The sequence below is a fragment of the Calidris pugnax genome, unplaced genomic scaffold, assembly GCF_001431845.1.
Source record: "Calidris pugnax isolate Ruff unplaced genomic scaffold, ASM143184v1 scaffold270, whole genome shotgun sequence".
NCBI classification, from domain to species: domain Eukaryota; kingdom Metazoa; phylum Chordata; class Aves; order Charadriiformes; family Scolopacidae; genus Calidris; species Calidris pugnax.
This window is the reverse complement of record NW_015091277.1, coordinates 1528208-1546146: the sequence shown is the minus strand read 5'-3', so window position 1 is coordinate 1546146 and position 17939 is coordinate 1528208. Positions and strand designations below refer to the sequence as shown.

The 17939-nt window shown below is 48.8% G+C and overlaps 1 protein-coding gene across 5 annotated transcripts in view; it reads right to left on the bottom strand.

Moving 5' to 3' along the window:
• Positions 1-330: 330 nt before the first annotated feature.
• Positions 331-17939, bottom strand: part of TSKU (tsukushi, small leucine rich proteoglycan) — a 27917-nt gene continuing 10308 nt past the window's right edge. For all 5 annotated transcript variants that reach the window (XM_014960596.1, XM_014960598.1, XM_014960597.1 and 2 more), the window contains exon 3: positions 331-3776. In XM_014960596.1, the coding sequence (XP_014816082.1) occupies positions 2711-3769 (1059 nt within the window). In that variant the 5' untranslated portion in view covers positions 3770-3776 and the 3' untranslated portion in view covers positions 331-2710. The remainder of the gene's footprint in view (positions 3777-17939) is intronic.

The window sequence follows — 17939 nt, the reverse complement described above, 5'->3', positions numbered from 1 at the left end:
GCCCCCAACCATCTCTGACAAGCTTTGGAGCAGATCCTGGAGCAGGAAATTTACTCCAGATAGTCTTGTGCTGCTTCACTGCCACAGCTCCAAGATTTCTTTTGAGTCAGCCACTGAAGTTCTTAAGCCTTTTTGGCCAGTGAGGAGACCAGCAGGCCAAACACAGCGGGACAAATCCTGGCCCTCCCAGTTTGGAGATGCATCACCCTCGAGGCTGGTGGGGCTGAGCAGAGCAAGGAGAGAAGCCGCGTTGCACGTCAAGACCCAGCAACAGCTGCCGCCTTCCCAGCGCTAAGGCAATAAATCCGGGGGATCTGGGTTTATTCTCCTCCAAATGACTTTATTATATTGTGAGTAATCACAAAGCCTTACAATGCTGCAGAGGTTCTTTAGAAAAAAAACAAACTAACACAGCGACGGTATTTGCCAGCTTTTTGCTAAGACTCGTTTAGCTCGCAGCTAGCGAGAGATTACACAAGGAAATCTTGCAGTCTCCAATTGGATTGTCACATCGGGTTTTGAACTTACCACAGTGGCACAAAGACAGTAACTCTGACAGTATGTGATCCCTGTAACATTGCATCTATGTACAGACTTATAAAATTAAACAACTTCTTTTTTTTAAAAAAAAAAAAATTACATTTTCTGCCAGCAGAAAAGAATTCTCTTAAAAAGGCAAGATCCACTAAAAAAACCACCCCTTTCCTCCCAAACTGCCCCCATCTTGCACTGCAGTTGGTTGCTGTTCCCCTCCAGATCCCTAACTGTAGGCAGTCCCGTTGCCTTTTTAAGAAAATCAACATGTTTCTTATGACTGAAGGCTGGTCGAGCGCTGCAAAGGCTCAGGAGAGAGGCAAAAGCCCCAAGACTGAAAGAAAGGGTTAAAAACCACCCTAAGGTCCCCAAACAAATCATTGAAAAGGAGGTGGATGAAAAAGTGGGAGAGGAATTTCAGAGTCTAACGTGGAGTTTTGACTCTGGCTTTTATAGGTCCAATGGGTTTCAACCATCCCTGGAGACAGCTGCTTTGGGCAATAGGGTTTCAATTTGCAAAGACCTTTGGGGCTGTGAAACAAAGCCTGAGCTCCTCCCAATGCTCCTAAGGAGGGTTGTGGGATGGGTTTCTATCTGCATCACCTTTGCATGGACCTCCTTAAATCAGTTTCAAACGCTGAAGGTTGCCTCCATGCAAGGCTGGGTTTGGAAACCAAGCTGCAGACCAGCCCAAGCAGGACCACCATCCACAACGTCCCTTCCCATCCCCAGGACAGAGCGTGCCAGATGTGGACCCGACCTCAGCAGACACCTCCACTGCAGGAGCTCCCATAAACAAGGCTTCACATACGGCATTGAGTCATGCTGTGCTGCCTTCCCCTGCTTTCTCCTGGCCTGGAGAAGAAGAAGGACGAGAGGGGCTCCGCTTTGCTTTGCCAGAACTCCAGCAATGGAGGAAAAAATGAGTAAATCTCCGAGGACCAGGCTTTTTATCAGATTTCAGTTGGCAGCCAGGGAGCTGTGTGAGGGAAAGAAAAGCTACAACCCTAGAAAATAAAACCCAAGATCTTTCCTCTGATAGGCAAAGCGCTCCAGGGTCGCAGGCGTCAGTGCTAATTCTTCCCCTGGCACGTTCTGGAGAGCGTTTCGGCGCTGGAAATTGCCTCACGCGTGCCCAGCTGAGTCGCAGATGTTGTGTTCAGATGGGGAACGTCAGCATGGAAACAGCTTACTCTCACGTCCTCTGGGTCTGCATCTTGATTTGATAAAGTTGTCAAGATGAGAATCCCTGTCAAAGTTTTCTTCTGAGCTTCCCCAGAAAGGGAACAGGCATTTATTTTTTTTATTATTTTTTTTGTAAGCTAGGCTACACAATCCTTTTGCTTTGCAACTCAGTCAATCTGGTTCATAGGAGGTTGGTTCCTGGGTGAGACGTGGCTGTTGGGAGGTCCTTCTGCTCCCCTTGCCCTGCTGGGCATCAGCTCTGAGCAACGACTCACTAAGGGTAGAAAGACGGGAGGTTGCCAAGGTTGGACCTAAAGTAATTAGACACAGAAAGAATCGAGAGGGGAAAACAGGGAGAACACTGTGGAAAAAGTTCTCGGCTTACTCAATGTTCATTGCACACCTATGCAAATAACGTGTAAAAACCAGCACATTAGGAGTACCCTGTATTCAGGTTGGTCTGGAAATGTTTCTTCAAGACTGAAAGTGCATGACAAGGAACAGGGTGCTGCTAACGAAGGCAACATCCAGAAGGCACTTCTTGGGGAGTAATAATTAAAAAAAAAGGATGATGCATGGGTTTGTAAGCAAGCAGCTACCGAGTCGGTATGTTTTGGTGTGTGCTCTGGTGAGACGTAGCTTTGCTCCTACAAACATGTCTGGGACAGGAAGGTTTGGTCCAGACTGACCTTTCTGCCCTGGGACCTGCAGAGCAGCTTGGTCCCCGTTGTCCAGCATCACCACTCTTGAGGGAACGGGCTGCCTGCAGGACCTCAATGCACCAGGTAAAATCTGGAGCCTGCAGACGACGCGGGCCAGGATTGGAGAGTTTATAAAATCCACAAACAATCAAGTGTTGGCATATACAAATATATAAATTATTGACAGTTTTACAAAAGGCACACTGCAAGCCATCTCAGTCCGACACCTGTACAAATCCCACACCCCACCCCTCCCCTCCCTTTCCCACCCCCCATCTCCCCAGCTTTCATCACGAAACGTAAGGCGCTGCTGCTACGGACCCGTGGCTGTCGTGGCAACTGAGGACCTCTTTTTTGGTCAGCCCAATTTGTCGGTGGTACTGTCCTTCTTTGATGGTCTTAAGACACTGTATGTTCTTCCCCAGGGTGATGCTTTTGATGGAAGGCAGGTATTTCAGCACAGTCTTTGGCAAGGATGACACGCCTGTCCCAGAAAGGTTGAGCTCTTGTAGGGAGTTCAGACCAAAGATCACTTCAGCAGGTAGTGACTTCAAGTTGGGATTGTTGGATAAATCCAGAACTTGGAGAGCTGGTAGTTCCTTGAAACTATAAGGAGATAATTCTCCAAAGCCACGCAGGCCACTGAGGGATAAATGAATCAAATCTTTCAGTCCTGTGAAGTCTCCTTTCTCGATCTTGACTAGAGGGTTCCCGTCGAGATTTAAGTATCGGAGAGGAATCCCTTGAAGGTTTGGCACCGATGTCAGCCTGTTTCCAGAAAGATTTAAGTTCTGGATGTTGGGGATGCTCTTTTCACGGTGCCTCGTAATTGTGCTGAGCATGTTATTGGATAGATCCACATTCAGGGGTTTTCCTTGACCTTTTGAAGCAAAAGTGTCCATGGCTATATCCAAAAGCTTGTTATTGCTCAAATCTATGTCACCCAAAGGAGAACTGGAGAAACAGTCCTCCGGGAGGACTTCCAGAGAGTTATGACTCAGATCCAAGGACTCCAGGTACCGAAGCCTGGAGAAGGTTGTGGAGGAAATCTTGGCAATTTTGTTGTAGCTCAGGTCGAGGCTCACCAAGGTGGTGTATCCAGGGCCAGTAAGCATCGATTCATTGATTGTTTCCAGTTTGTTTGATGATAGATCCAAGTAGGAGGTATCCAAAGGGATTGGGACAGGAACAATGTGTGAGCCTATGCCGCTGCAGTCCACCTTGGTCAAGCTAAAGCTGTCAAAGAGGCCAAAGCTTTCCACTTCGCAGTGGCAGCCGGGGAAGCAGGTTTTGGTGGTGCCAAAACAAGGAAGGAGAAGCAGCAAATTGAACCAGGGTAGGAACTGCATTGTTGACCTGGAAAACAAGACAATAAGAAAATTAAGATTTAATTGCTGTAGAAATTACTGAAGATGTGTAACAGTTTGAGTTGTGCAGTCTTTCCCTCTGTATTTCCAAAGGGATAGATTAAGTATACCCCTCAATATCACGGATGTCCCAAACACTTTGTCTCTCATGTTGTGAACCTCTCTGCAAATTTAATGGAGAAAACAATATTGAGCTTGTTAACAGTATTTACAGATATAAAGTTAAAACAAAACTAGAAATGAGATGTAATAACAGTAGGCTGCCTTCAAGCAAGATCTAGCCCACATGCATCCTTTTGACTTGACCATAGAAGAAGCTAGATGACAGCTGAGTCATTTTACAGCCTGGCAAACTTCAGTACACAGAGGTCTTCATGTCAGGGCATCCATGTAAGATTTGGGAGCACCAGGTTCCCCAGACCCTGTCAACCCATCAGGAAAGGAAAAAACAAACTCCTGTTCAAATTTCCTGTAGATGACAGAGATAAGGGCATCACCAGAACATCATCGAGGATGAACAGCTAGAAAGTCTAGCTGCCTACTGGCCAAAGGGACAGCACGTCTCCCTTTCTTAGACTTCAGATGCAAATTTAGAAGTGTTTAGGTTGGTAAGATCATGGCTTTATATCAGGTGGCTAAAACCAAGCCTCCTCGGGCTGGTGGCAGGCAGGAAGACAAGAGCCACTTTGCTCCTCGCTTGCTGGAGCAGAGGAACCAAGGACTGCTCAGTCTAACGCAGACTGCTGTGGTGGGCCCAGCCTCCTGCACAGTCATCGAGTGGAGAGTGCCAATTTCTTTCATAAAGAGCCTCTGGGGAGTCTTTGCTAATTACATTAAGTATTCTCTCTGATTAACAATGCCAGCAGGCAAGGAGCTCTCTCCATCCCTCCTCCATCAAAGACATTTCTGCTCCTCCATTGTCACAGTTGAGAAAGGAGGAGAGCTGATGTGCACCTCTCCAGCTTTGCTGGACCTCTTCAGATGACATTCTAACAGCTCCTCCACACAACTGTGGGCAACAGCAGCTGTGTGATTTCAAGAGCCAGCCCAAAAAGTGTTAGCTCTGTGTCTCTGGGGAGGGTAAATGGGAGCATCCCCCAGGTCAACAGAGGCAGTGAGGGCTGTCCTCACTGGTTCCCATTGCAGTCATGGGTGATGGCTCCTCAGACCTTACAAATGGTCTCCAGGAGGCTGGCAACAAAAACTCCCACCACACCAGGCAAGCAGTTTCATCAGCACCGCTCTATGGCTATGCTGCTGGTGAGAAACAGAGACTCACGTGCCAAGCACTCATTTAGCTAAAAAAAACCCACCCCCAATCCCCTTTTAACACACGTCCCTGTCTCCACCTCAGCCCCCCTGGTCTCTATTCTCACCTTTCCCACGGCTGTTTAAAAGCACTTCATTAACTTCCTTGCAGGATCATCTTTCCCCACACCGCCTTTGATCTGGCCCAGGCGCCTTCCCCACAGCCCCTGCACCTTCCCAGGGACCATTTCCTAGAAGTTCACACTTCATCTTCCCTCACCCACCCCTCGGCAGCAATTGGTCATCTTGGCCCTGTTCTCCTTCCCAGGAGACCCACCAGGGACCACCTGCCAATGCGCAAAACAAGCGCAAAGAGGGAAAAGCCTTGCAAAAATATTGTCCTGATCACTGATATGAGTCATGTGGTGGTAACTCCCAGACCTCCTGCAAATAGAGAGCAGAGGTTGGGACTCTGGCCAAAGAGCCTGCAACCAAAGCATTGCTGAGGGCCAACAAGCAATCCTCCAGGGTCCATTATTCTACAGAAACAACAGAAAATCAGTAAGATGAGCCCCAGACCCAGCCCATCTCGACTGTTTCTTGAGAAAACACATATGTGTGCGGAGGGGATGCAGGGGGGAGTGCTATTTTCTGCAGACACATTTCCAGATAGCCCTTTCCTAATGGCATCAAGGCTGATTCCCCTTCGTTCTGTGCAGACAGACCATATCTTGCTCCCTTCTACAAACCCTTCTAAACAAATACTGCTTTTTTAAAATCTTTTTTGCTTTTTTGCTTTTTTTTTTTTTCCCTGAAGCTGCTTTTGGAACACACTGAAATGTTTTATTACCAGGGCAGATTAGGGCAGTGGGGAGCTCTTTGGAAACTCAAAAAAGCAAAAAAGTTAAATGTTAAATGTCTCATGTACAGGGAAATGCCCGCGTTAGTGTCAGCTCTGTGTACTGATATTTCTTCTTCCAAATCCCACCCACTGGCTATTCTCACTTCACGTCTCAACAGGGACAGTGCCTCCTTCCTGACTTCTTTCAAAGCCCAGCTCAGTTCCTTATGGCACCCCATTGGCTCCAGTCGAAGATGGATCAGACCCCAGCAGGTCCAGAGACACAACATTGTGAGACTTGGCTTTCTGAGCACTGCTAAGACCTTCACGGGCTCCTGCTGGGCCACCTGAAGAACAGCAAGAGAGCAATCTCCAAAGTCCTAGTTTAACTGGGAACAGAATTTTTATTAGGGCCTATAGTGATGGGACAATGAGTAACAGTTTTAAGCTAAAAGAGTGTCAATTCAGACTAAATATAAGGAAGAAATTTTTACGATGAGGGTTGGTGAAACACCAGGTTGCCTAGAGAGATGGAAGGTGTCCCATCCCTGGAAACATTCCAGGACAGGTTGGACAGTGCTCTGAACAACTTGGTCTAGTTGAAGATGTCCCTGCCCGTTGCAGGGGGTTGGACTAGATGGCCTTTAGAGGTCCCTTCCAACCCAAATTGTTCTATGATTCTATGAACTGAGAGAAGAATAAAAGCCAGTGCTGGGCTTTGACATGCAGCTGCTCAAGCTCCTTTTTGACGTGGGAATTCCCTTCCTAATCAGCCTCCAAAATGATCACTGGAAGTGGGCAGATTCAGTGACGATTGCTTTGCAGATGAGATGACATCCACTACCACCAGTTAAAATCTTCCTTATGGAGCAGCATGAAACATTCATGGGATAACAAGCCACTTGGCCAATAGCTCTGGTAAAAGACAGGAGAGGTAAAGGCAGTGGTCATTCCCCAGTCCAAGAAGGAGACTCTTGCATTGCCAGATAATCAATGAAGAGCTAAGTCAGGTACAGGCATGCTTCATCATCGCATGGAGCAGTCGATAGCGCTCTTTGAAATGGGGAAAGAAACAGCCACAGGCATTTACAGTTCATCCCTGTACAGCGTGCATTTGAAACCGCATCAAATTGCCTTTGGATGGCTGCCTACGAGCTGCTCTGTTGATAAAGGCAGGAAGCCAAGGTATCCCCTCGTAAAAGGAAGATGAGTTATCCTCCTGAAGCACTGGGGAGATTCACCTGGAGGAAACACCATGGGCCAGAAACCACCAGCCCCACCACCTGGGATGGGGAGGGGAAAGCCACCGTGAGCAAACAGTCTGCTCTCAGGCTTGTTTGGCCATGGCTTCTTCATTTCTATGGCTCTTGTGTTGTGGAGAGATCCCAGGGACAAATTTTGGCCCTCTGACAGCTCTGGAGGGTTCATTATACCCACCAATTTCAACAGGAGCTGCTGGTGGTATGTCATCACCCCCCACATTTCAGGTGCCCAGCGTGGCTGCAGGGCTCTTGTCTTTCTACCTACCTTGCTTGTCCTTCTGCACAGCAAGTATCCCAAGACAACCCCAAGGAGACACAGTGGTGGGTAATGGAGAACCAGCAGGGTGCCAGCCTTCTCCTCCAAATCCCACATCTCTCCCTGAGCCTGCAGATGCCCTGACACCTCCTCCCTGCTCTGCTCATCCCTGGCACCATCGCGTGGCAGGACCCAGGTGGAAGCCTCACACTGAGATTTCCCTGACAAAAAAAATCCCACTAAAATCTGATTTTAAAGCCAGGCTTCAGAGGAAATCAGACTGGTTATGGCTGGGGAGGTGGGAGGGAGGAAAGCCCTGTTACGGTGTTGTTGCAAATTCCCTCTTCTCATTGCACTGGATTTCCTCTCTGCTTCCTTTAAGGACTTTTCTCACTAGTCTTCCCTGATCCACAGCTGAGGCTTTGCCACCTCATTCCCAACCAAGGGAAATGTGCTAACATGTCCCCCCCTAAATGGAAGCCCATGAGATGAAGAGGATGCTACCTAGGGTACCTCTGGTTGCCCAGGCAACCAAGCCAGAAATCCCTATAGCCAAAAATCAAGGACTAATTAAAAAATATTTAAAAGGGGAGGTGTTTAAAAGTTCATTGTTTGACGGAGTCAGGAAACAACCACCCTGTACTTCATACCGCAGCCCTCAGCTGCCCTGAACATGCCACATCAGCTGAAATTCAGCTGGAGTCAGGGCTGAAGACCCAAAGTCACCCAATGAAGCTTAAGGTACAGTGCAGAAAAGGGGAGGTGTTTAAAAGTTCATTGTTTGATGGAATCAGGAAACAGCCACCCTGTACTTCATACTGCAGCCCTCAGCTGCCCTGAACAAGCCACTCAGCAAAGCATCAGCTGAAATTCCGCTGGAGTCAGGGCTGAAGACCCAAAGTCACCCAATGAAGCTTAAGGTACAGTGCAGAAACCCCAAATTGTCTCTATGGTGGGATGAAAAGAAAGAAATTGCTCCAGAAGGGGTTGAAACCCACCTAAGACCAGAGCCATTCTTGGAGATGCCCCATCTCTCCCCGGTCCATGGTGGAACATGATGCCCAGTCTCCATGGGGTACTGCTTTCTACCCCATCCCTGGCTCCATCTTCCAAATCCAAGTCCCACCCAGCAACCAGGTGCACCCAGGATGAATCAGGTCAGCTCACTCATCCAACAAAAAAACCCGTAATCTTCCTTTTCCCCCTTTGATGGGTCAATTTTCCGGCAAATCCAGCTGCCCAGCTCTCACCAGGAACAGAGGAAAGAGGACCCATCTTTTCAACAGCAGCCCACCATTAGAGCAGATCAAGTATGACATGAAGCCCTGCATGTTTTGGTGGACAGATCCTGGTAATTTCCTTTTTTTTTTTGCCCACGTGCTGCTGGATTAATTCTGGAGTAGCAACAAATAGAACAACCTTTAAAGGAAAGAGGCAAAAAGGAAAAGCTGGAGTCTGCCTATCCCAAATAAGGTTGATGAAGGAACTGCAACTCCTCCAACATCTTTACTAGCAACAATATTTCATCAGGAGGAAAATTTGGGGATTGTCTTCTGTCTCTTGCATCAGCCAAAGTGAAAAAAAGCAACATCTTTATAGCAAGACTCACAAGGCCCACTTGGCTGCGTTCACTAACTGGGGGCAGGGGAAAGGGAAAGCTATTGGAAAGCGAAACAAGCCGCATAGGTTATGACAGAGGCGATAAATCCTCCAGATTTAAAAAAAAAAAAAAAAAAAAGGAAAGAGATAGTTGGCTCTTTAAATACTTGGGAGGCTCCAAAAGGCAGCTGGGATGGTGGCTCCAGCAGATCGCTCTGGAGCACCAGGATGCTTCAACAACAAAAGTGCTTTAGAGACCTTTTTTTTTTTCCCCAGACCTTTTTTTTTTTTTTTTTGTCTTCCATTAATTATTCTGTAAAATAGGAATAATTACCAGCTAAAGCTCAGCGCTAGCAACAGCTACACTTTTCCAGTGTGGGCTCTCCCGGGCTGAGTCCAAATGAGGTCTGAGAAGGAATCACAGCCCAGAGAGCAAAACTGGCTCAAACCAGCCCACGACCAGAGACCATTAATCCCTTCACTCTCAGGAACACACCCCTCACATGATAAAGAAACTGCTGCTGACAAGGTTACTCTCTTTTTTCCTTTCTTTTTTTTTTCTTTTTGTGTGTGTGTGTGCATGAATCCACTGAAAGTAAAGGTCACCCAAGCTTCTGCTCTGCCTGCTTCAGACCGGCTCTTCCCTGCAGAAGGGCTCCCCACACACATCCAGCAAATAATTGTGTTTCCCCCTCTCTACGAAGCTTATTAAGCCAATTAGTGCTTCCCCACAAAGGAGTTTTGGTGTAAATGGGAACAGGGCTTTCTGACCCATTTGTTATTCTGCGTTGTTTGCTGGTTTGGGGTAGGCTTTGCAAATACCGGTCCTGGTTTTATACTCAGTGTTTGTGACTTTTTGGGTTTAGGGAGAAGAGAGCTAATGAGAATCCAAAAAGTATCTGCTATTTCAGTTCGATTCTGCATTCGTTTAGATGGGTTTGGGGGAGTTCAGTGGAGTTACTCTTGGTGACAGTGGCAGCACGATGAGAATTAGTCCCTTGGCTCTTCTAAATTCAGCTCGATTTCATGGAGCTCTCCATCAGGAGCCATTGCACAAGTCACTTTTGGGTGATAAGTTATCACCCTTCACTTCGCACTAATGCTTTCATCTGCTTAGACAGCAGAGCCATCCCCAATTACCCATCAGGATATAAAGAAGGGGTTGTGCAAGCCAGTCTTCTCCTTCTCCTCACCCTATTTCCCCCACCAGTGCATGCAAGCGATGGGATGGAGGGAAACTCAGCCACTAGGACGGTGGCTTTAGCCCTTATGGCTCGATGTAAGGAGACATCAAAGGCCTGAACAGAAACTAAAATCATCCTGCAAGTGCCTGAACACTTTTTGCTCCATCTTCGCACTCACTGGGGAAAATCAGAATTAAATGCAAGGAATGAAAAAAAAAAAAATAGAAAGAAAAAAAAAAGAAAAAATGAAAAGATTTATCTATTAATTCCTTTCCGCTTTACTGATTTCTAATAATGGATGTAAAAGCACCTTTTTTTGCATTCAGTCAAGAGCCCCACTACCAAAGGGGGAGTCATTGGCAAGTAATTAACCCAGGAATCTGCATTACCAGGCTATGGAAGAATAATATACAATAGACATCAGACTGGGGATGGAAAGAAAAAGTCCTCTCTCCTCCCTCAACGCAGAGCCGTGGTTGTATTTCAGGCAGCCCAGGATGGGGGGTGTGATGGGGATGGGTGGGCTCAGGAGGGGATTTCTCCTCTCTGACCTGAGGGTCCCCAGGGATCACAGTGGGTAGCCAAGACAAACAGAGCTTCAGCCAGTGGTTTCCTTGCTCTCTGTGGAGCTTTGTCCCCTACTCAATTGATTTCAAGAGGGGACCAAACTGCCACCAAGAGAAGAGACCTGGTCTAGTGGGAGGTGTCCCAGGCCATGGCAGGGGGCTTGGAACTAGATGATCTTTAAGGTCCTTTCTAACTCTTACCATTCTATGATTCTATGAGATGCTGCTCCCTATGATTCTATGAGATGCTCTATGAGATGCTCCCAAACCATTCTATGATTCTATGAGATGCTGCTCCCGGATCTGGACAAGAACCACGTTGCTCTGCATCGAGTCTATCTTTGCAAGACTTGAATCTCACCAAAAAACCCCATGGAATTTGGGGTGTGGACAGCCAGAATGGCCGAGGAAGGCAAAAACAAGATGTCATTCCTCATTTTCCCAATATCTCAGTTCGTTTTTCTCAGCTCCGGACATAGAGAAACTGCTGAGCCAAAACCACAATGATTAACCAGCATCCCACTGACGCTCTCCATCCTTCAGGGAGATTTGCACAGACATTACAAGGGATGGGCTATATAAGATTAGCAAAAGCAAAGCCAAATTGTTCAGCATCGGACACACTTCATAACCCCAAAGCCAAAGCCAAGCAGCCCCTCAACCATGTGGGCTGCAGAGAAGACATATGGGATTGATCAAGAGGGACCCCAGCACCTCCAAATCCTACAGCTTCTCACCATGGGTTTGTTTTCAAACATGCAACATCCCTTGCTCAGCTGAAACAGCCTCTGCTCTAATTTTTTCCTTTAAAATAATAAAAAAAATATATTTAAATTATCCTTTCTTTATAAAAGAAATGGAGAGCCCTATTAAAATAATCTTTGCTCCAACTGTTCCTGTCACAAATCCCATCTGCTTTGCAAGAGGCCACGGGTAATTCATCATCCGAGTGTTTAAACAGCTAACAGTTTATTCCACTTGTGTAATCTCTCCCCCAGCATCCCTCATCCCCCCCCTCAAGGAGGAAATCAAGGTGCGGTGCGGTGTATTTTGGGCTCCGACAAAAGGGAACCTGTGCGGGCAGGTCTGCCAGCCCATACGGCAAATTCCAGCTGATTTACATCCGCGGCTGAAATACGGACAATTTCTGCTGCCCCGAGAGCTACGTGCCTCAAAAAGCCACATCTTGGAAGCAGACAGCAGCCCAGCTCCCGGGAATTTTGCCTCAAGTGGGGAAAAAGTCGGTGCTACCTCCAGCACGGGCAAATTAGGAATTAAGTCACAGCCAAAGCGGGGTTTTGCACAAAAATCACCCTTCCCCCCTCAGCCCAGGAAGCTCCCAGGTTAATAGTGGTTTTATTTGAGGCGGGGGAAATGGTCTCCCGTGGCTTTTTGAAAGCAATTCTGCTCGCCAAGCTCTGCTTGTGCCCAGAGGAGGCGTTTCTGAAAGGAAATGAAGTTTGCCAAGGATCCGGAGTGGCTGCGGGCAGGGGAAGGCAGGCGTTGGGGCAGCGTGGCACCTCCCAGCAGCACCCCTCTGGATTTATGGGGAACAGAGAGGATGTGACCATCCTGGCCCCACCGTTGCCTCCTGACTATGCCAGGTGCAGGACCGCTGGAACTGGGAGCATCAGCAGCCATACATGAACAGAGAGGATGTGACCATCCTGGCCCCATCGTTGCCTCCTGGGCATCAGCAGCCATACAAGGATTCACAGAATCACACAGAATCTCAGAATGATATGGGGTTGGAAGGGACCTCTGGAGATCATCTAGTCCAACCCCCCTGCCAAAGCAGGGTCACCCAGAGCAGGTTGCACAGGAACATGTCCAGGTGGGTTTTGAATGTCTCCAGAGAAGGAGACTCCACACCCTCCCTGGGCAGCCTCTTCCAGGGCTCTGCCACCCTCACAGGAAAGAAGTTTTTCCTCAGGTTGCCTCTGCCACCCTCACAGTAAAGAAGTTTTTCTTTATGTCGAGATGGAATTTCATGTGTTCCAGTTTGTGCCTGTTGCCCCTTGTCCTGTCACTGGGCACCACAGAGAAGAGCCTGACCACCTTGCCTCTTGCCACCTGCCCTTTAGATATTGATCAGCATTGATGAGATCCCCTCTCAGTCTTCTCTTCTCCAGGGCAAACCGACCCAGGTCTCGCCCTCTCAGTCTTCTCTTCTCCAGGGTGAACCAACCCAGGTCTCACTGCCTTTCCTCATCAGGCAGACGCTCCATTCCCTTGATCACCTTTCTGTTCCTCTGCTGGACTCTTTCCAGTAGTTTCCAGCAACCCAGGATGCACAGGATCAAACAAGGTGCCCGCAAGGGATACATGAGCTCAGGGCTTTCTCCTGCTTCCTCTCAGTCTTCTCTTCTCCAGGGTGAACCAACCCAGGTCTCACTGCCTTTCCTCATCAGGCAGACGCTCCATTCCCTTGATCACCTTTCTGTTCCTCTGCTGGACTCTTTCCAGTAGTTTCCAGCAACCCAGGATGCACAGGATCAAACAAGGTGCTCGCAAGGGATGCAGGAGCTCAGGGCTTTCTCCTGCTCCAGCATCACCCCAAATCCTTTTACTCCCTGACAGTCCCTGCTTCCCGTCCTTCCCCTCAGCTTTTACCCATGAGCATTTCCAGGAACAGGAGGTCTCGCTGTCCCGGTACTCACCGAGCTTAACACAGACCTCATCTCTGCCAAGAACACAAATATTTTCTTAACCACCTCAAACTCAGCCTGAACAGGATCTTTATCATAAACCCAGCAACACATCCCTGAATGGGAGGTCTCCATCGTAGAGGAGTTACTTTGGCACAAATGGGTTTATGAACCAGCCCTTCAGCGTAGCAAAGGGAGAGGTCTACTTTAGATGGGGTACTGAGGGATATGGTGTAGGGGAGGACTTTGTAGAGTAGGGTAGATGGTTGGACGCGATGATCCCAAGGGTCTCTTCCAACCTGAACGATTCTATGATTCTACACCTAGTTGTACACCAGCCCTAATGCATTTTGCTGCAGAGGGACCTGGTGAAGCCACCAGGAGATCCCCATCCATCACCTCCGATGCCCAAGGGCTCACCGTTGTGCATAGAGGGAGGCTGCAAGTAGCCAGGTTTCACCCAAATCACAGCAGTAATCCTGGATTAAATCCCCCTTCTTTGGGGGTGCAGCCCCCTTTGCAAAAGATCGACTTAAAAAGGACGGATCAGGTCTACAACGTCGGGGTTGCACGTGCTTCCCCCTCCTCTCCTACCATTCCTAGTGTCAGACTAAGAAGACCAACAAGCTGACATGAATTTTTAAAGCTTAAAACACCTGAGGCATGGCCGTATTTCTAAGCTGGTCAGTTACTGAAAGCCAGAATCATCCTAGCAAGCTTTTCCTATAGCCCCAGCCTTTGGTGATGCTCTCCCACACCTGACCCCCAAACCCAGGCAGTTCCTATGCAGGCTCCTGCTACGACGGTACTTTTTCGTAGCACTCCAGCTCCCAGAGACATGATATAATTCAAGAGGAATGCACTCCGGGACAAACACCATAAGCCAGGCCAGCAGGAAACATTAAGAGGTGCAGCACAGGGAGAGGAAACCTCTTATCCTTGCTGGAAGCTTCTTGGTTTTATAGACTCATAGAATAGTTTGGGTTGGAAGGGACCTTAAAGATCATCTAGTTCCAAACCCATTGCCATGGGCAGGGACACCTCCCACTAGACCAGATTTTAACTGTTAATAGGGCTGCTTGGCCATATCATCGTTCCCAGCTGGGGAGTCCCACATGCCATGTGTGTCCCTGGCATGACACATGCCACATCCCACCCCAGGAGAGCACAGGTTGCAAGGACCCACCAGCGGCTGTTGGGTCCATGAGGGAAAGGCACGATGTCTGTGGATGTACCCTGTATCCCCAATGTAGTTTGCTTTCAACCACCCTGGTGAGCTGGTTTGAGCTGCAGAAGGACCACGCTGGATGGATGGATGTGGATGGGTTTCCCTGGAGAGAATGATCTGGGAAGGGGGAAGGAAGGAAGAGAGAGGAGGGGTGGTGCAGGGGAAGGTGATACATCCCAGGGTGATTGGAACTAGACCATCTTTAAGGTCCCTTCCAACCTAAACCATTCTATGATTCTTTGTGATGCCTCTGCCCTTCCAGGTGAGACACAGCCCATCAGGAGCAAATAACTCATAACAGCCCCATCATCCTGTATCTCTAAGGAACCAAGCAGGGGGTGCAATACTGGGTGGTGACAGACCCACTGAGTGAATCCACGCTGTTTCTTCAGCCAACGTGAGGCTTCTGGGGAGACCGAACTTCTTCAGCCAACGTGAGGCTTCTGGGGAGATCAAACTTACTGTCTGTGCAAACATTAAACATCCCTGGAGATGTTCAAGGCCAGGTTAGAATAGGCTTTGAGCAACCTGGTCTAGTGGGAGGTGTCCCTGCCCGTGGCAGTGGGGTTGGAACCCCATGGTCTTTAAGGTCCTTTCCAACCCAAACCATTCTATGATACTATGTGGTGCCTCTCCCCTTCGATGTGAGACACAGCCCAGCAGGAGCGAGTAGCTCATAGCAGACCCATCATCCTGTATCTCCAAGGGTTTTCCAGCTCTTTCTCCTTAAAGAGGTGGCTGCAAACCAGGTGTCCAAACACTGCCTCTGATGGCATGTCTTGGTGGTGGTGCTCTGCCCGGCCTCAGGATGCAGAAGCAGCCAACGCTGGCCCAAATCACGTGAGAAGCAGAGGGAAAAGAAATCTACTCTGTCTGGGCAACACCTCCAGCCCTGGCAGAAGGATTTTAGGAGGACTCCATGCAGCTTTAGCTCTCTGAAACACGGCAGCTCCCAACCTCCCTTCTCCTAACAGCCCTACGGGGCTGCTGGCTTCAATAAGCAAGGAGGCAAGGTTAGGCTGGGTGCCCCTCGGCATCACCCCAGCCAGACCAGGGCTTCTTTGTGGGCTTTTTATTTATTTTTTGTGGTTGGTTTGTTTTGGTTTGGGGTTTTTTTTGTGTTTTTTTTTTTCTTCATGCACAATAATCTCCGGGCCTCTTTGCCGCCTGTGGCTCTCAGCGTGCAGCTGCAGACCCTCCACCGAGGAGATAATAAATACAATCCTGGCCGTTATTGTTGCAAACAGCACAGCTGGAGGCTCCCGACTCCTTCCCCCTCACGGCCTTTCTTCTCCTCCCTCCCTCCCCTTCCCAAATAATTCTTGCAACGTTGGCGCTGTGAACAATGAACTCCAGCAGAATCTCTTGGTGGAGCATCAGGAGCTGCCCCCACCCCGGCGAAGTGTGTGAGACACTCACTATGCCCAGCAGGTCTCCAAGAAGATTTGGGAAGGGGGGATTTGGGGAGGGAAAGGGGGGTCTGGGTAAAGCTGACAAAGGGTTTAACAGCAGGGCATCATCCCCACCGCAGTTCCCAGCCCAGATGGTGCTCAACTGGCTCAATGACATGGTGGTGTGGCATCTCCTGAGCTCTTTGCCTCCTCTCCCTGGCCCAGGATCCTCCATACCTCTTGGCTGGCACAGGGTCTTGGAGAGAGAGATCATCTAAAGTAGTTTTGGAGAGCCACATCCCCAGCAGGACCCACTTGTCACCACTGATGTTACCACGAGTCCCCATTCACCTGCCTCAGTTTCCCTCCCAACACCTTAAGATTGACTAACCCCAGGGCCTAAAGGTCTTCATTTCTGTGTGGGGATGGGGCTACCATCCCCAGATTCAAATCCCATCAGTTTAACTGGGAATGGAGCACAAGTCAAGACACCCTGGTCTCACCCCATGGAGAAGTCCCCTGTCAACGCCACCACTGCCACAACTGCTCCAGCCAAATGCCACCACTGTCCTCATGCACTGTGTCCAGCTCCTGCCTTGCCTGGACACTCTGGGGACACCAGCCTTTCCCTGCCCTCTACAAAATGGGCAGCCAGGCTGGGGGACAGGGAAGGGGACATCTAGGGAGGTGGTTGTGGTAAAGAAATAGCTAAGCACCTCTCAAATCAGTGTTTGTGGGCTTTAAATTGTGGCTGCCAATAGGAGACCTGATTCTCCAGGGACTTCTACCCACCCATGTGGACACTTCTCCTGGCTCCATCCTGTCCCCATCCCAGCTCCGTGGTTGTGGGCTTTAAATTGTGGCTGCCAATAGGAGACCTGATTCTCCAGGGACTTCTACCCACCCATGTGGACACTTCTGGCTCCATCCTGTCCCTATCCCTGTCCCCTTGTTTTTGGCACAGCTCCGTGACACTTCTGCCATGCCATGAAGATGCTGCAAGTCACCCAGCATGCACACAACCATCTTCCTTTTCCATTTAACCCCATATTAAGCCACATCCTAACCCAATTTGACCTGGTTTCACTGACCAGAAGAGTAAGACTTCCCAAATTACAGCATCCTCATATGTGTCCTCTGTGCAGGCTACAACCATGCTGGCCCCTTGCACCCACCCAATTTGACCTGGTTTCACTGACCAGAAGAGTAAGACTTCCCAAATTACAGCATCCTCACATGTGTCCTCTGTGCAGGCTACAACGGTGCTGGCCCCTTGCACCTTGTTCCTTCCCCCAAAGCCAGGGGAGGTCACCATGTTGCCAACACAGGAGATAGGGACATCACCATGGGACATTTGGGGACAGTCTAGAAGAGCAATATTTCCCCCCCCAGTGCATGATACTGGCCAGGTTCAGAGTTACCCTGTGACCCTGCAATCCTCTGAGTTGGAGATCTCATGCAAGAGGTTGCTCTTGGGTGGGAACGGAGCCTTTGCACCGGGATTAAAGGGCTTTGGAAGAAGGGTCTCCACTGCCCTGTTGCTTGAAACTTGGCCTCGCGATGGCCTCTGCTACAGACACCTAATTCTCAAGGATGGGAGGAAAACAGCCGATTTTGGGGTCGGGGATGTGCTCTGCCCCACTTGGAGAGCCCTGAGCAGATTTCTCACTTCAGACACAATGGGGGTGAGGAATCACATCTGGTTTGACCCATGTGCCCCGGCAGGGCTTTGCCTTTATATCTCAGGTTTTCCTGATGAGGGTTATCTTTTTCAAAGTCAAAAAAAAAAAAAAAAAAAAAAAAAGGCAGTGAATATAAATTTTTTACAGCTCTATAAGATATATCTACTTTTCATCTTCCCACATACGGCATCGCATAAAACTGCTGACTTTCAAGGAAAGTGCATTAAAATCCCCGAGTTAGTTATGC